The 2,253-nt window shown below is 46.6% G+C and overlaps 1 protein-coding gene across 1 annotated transcript in view; it reads right to left on the reverse strand.

Annotated features, from left to right (window-relative positions):
- Positions 1-1,236: 1,236 nt before the first annotated feature.
- FOXG1 (forkhead box G1) overlaps positions 1,237-2,253 on the reverse strand; it is a 6,673-nt gene continuing 5,656 nt past the window's right edge. The window contains exon 3 of the mRNA XM_046652676.1: positions 1,237-2,248. Within this exon, the coding sequence (XP_046508632.1) occupies positions 1,237-2,248 (1,012 nt within the window). The remainder of the gene's footprint in view (positions 2,249-2,253) is intronic.

Below are 2,253 nucleotides of genomic sequence, written 5' to 3' on the forward strand. Positions count from 1 at the left end.
ATTTGAAAGTAAACACAAGGTAAATAGCTATGCACATAAAATTAAATTATCTTTTTGCTGTATATCTACAGAAACTTAAAGACATCAGCTGAAAAGTCTATATTTTGTTTAAAGCTAGTGTTTATTAAATAGCCTGCTCCTTGTAAAATTTGATTCCACAATGGAAAATAATACTATTTTCATTTTTAAAGTCTCAGTTCAAATGAAAGGAGCAGTTTAAATTTTAGTTGGCTGAAAAAGCCTTTGAATTCCCTAGGACTTTAATGGTCTTTTAAAAATTACCTCTACTTAATAAAAGAGACAAAAGTATCAAGATATATATGAATTTAGCCTATTTTTTATTTCTGTGTGTTCATAGTAAACATTTTTGTAAGTGACAAACACGGGCATATGACCACAGTATCACAATCAAGAAATTTTAAGACAACATTAACAATCACTCAAATTTATGCGGCATCTGCGCAACACAGGTTACATATTTGCAAGGTTTACCTATAAGTACAATAGGTATTAACATTTCACTACATTTAGAAAAAATAAAAGTGACCTGTTAGTGACCACATACATCAAAATATACACAACACAAACTGAAGGCAATCATTAATTTTTCCCCTTCCAATTCATTTGAATGGGCAGTGCTGCCAACTGAAACAACTTTCCTTTTTTTTGTTTGTTTTTTTTAATACTTAATATACCAAGTGCATTTTCTAGAACCCAATCTTTGGTCTAAAAGTAAACAAAAGAAAAAAACATTTTAAAGAAAAGGACAAAACAATAAATGGCCAAAATAATTTCTTGGGCACCTTTACTACGAATGCTTCTTAAATACAAATTACAGTTTAACATTTTAAAACTCTCCCCATAATTTAGGTTGTTCTCAAGGTCTGCGTCCACCATATAGATCCATGATAACTTATAATACTGCACACATGGAAATCTGGCGGCTCTCAGAGATAGACCGGTCAGGTTTGAATGAAATGGCAAAGCAGTCACTATTTAGATACACATTCTACTATAATTTTGACTTCCAAACTTTATATTCTACAATGTATTCTCCCCACATTGCACCTCGCTGACACTCCACACCTTGTTAGAATAATAAACAACCCTAAAGACTGAACAAACGTACAGAAATGGGGGGGGGGCTTAATAAAAAATACCTGGACTTATTTTTTAATTATCATTTACAATGCAAATGTGTGTAAAACGTTCACTTACAGTCTGGTCCCAGGGATGTTAATGTATTAAAGGGTTGGAAGAAGACCCCTGATTTTGATGTGTGAAATAATCAGACAGTCCCCCGGACAGTCCCGTCGTGAAACTTGGCAAAGAGGGTCTTAAAGACTCACAGGGCAGGGTCGAGGGGGCCTGCGGAGACGTGGAGGAGGACGCGGCCCGGGCGCTCATGGACGTGCTGCTCTGCGAAGTCATTGACGGGTGCGGGACGTGGGGGAAAAAGTAACTGGTCTGGCCCGCGAGCAGGTTGACCGAGCAGGGGTTGAGGGAGTAGGTCCCGGAGCAGGGCACCGACAGGCCGCAGGGCACCGAGGCGGCGAGCGCGGCGGCCGTGAGGTGGTGCGTGGCGTACGGGATCTCCCCGTTGACCAGGCGGTCCACGCTCAGGCCGTTGGCCGTGGAGAAGGAGTGGTTGTTGCCCAGCGAGTTCTGAGTCAACACGGAGCTGTAGGGCATGGGGTGGCTGGGGTAGGCCGACGTGGTGCCGTTGTAACTCAAAGTGCTGCTGGCGCGGGGGTGGTGCAGGGAGAGGAAGGGCGACATGGGCCAGTAGAGGGAGCCGGCGCGGTCCATGAAGGTGAGGCCGGTGGAGGTGAGGCGCGCCCCGCGCTTGAAGGCCAGCTTGGCCCGCGACGTGGTGGAGCGGCGCCGCAGCTTGCCCGTCGTGCCGCCGATGAACACGTCGTCGCTCGACGGGTCCAGCATCCAGTAGTTGCCCTTGCCCGGGTCGTCGTAGTGGCGCGGCACCTTCACGAAGCACTTGTTGAGGGACAGGTTGTGGCGGATGGAGTTCTGCCAGCCCTGCTTGTTCTCGCGGTAGTAGGGGAAGTTCTTCATGATGAACTCGTAGATGCCGTTGAGCGTCAGCCGCTTCTCCGGGCTCTGCCGGATGGCCATCATGATGAGCGCGTTGTAGCTGAACGGCGGCTTCTCGTACTTGCCGTTCTTCTTCTCGCCCTCCTTGCCCCCCTCCCCGTCCTTGCCGCCCTCGCCCGCCCCCTTCTTCTCCTCCCCCCC

The sequence above is a fragment of the Equus quagga genome, chromosome 2, assembly GCF_021613505.1.
Source record: "Equus quagga isolate Etosha38 chromosome 2, UCLA_HA_Equagga_1.0, whole genome shotgun sequence".
NCBI lineage: Eukaryota > Metazoa > Chordata > Mammalia > Perissodactyla > Equidae > Equus > Equus quagga.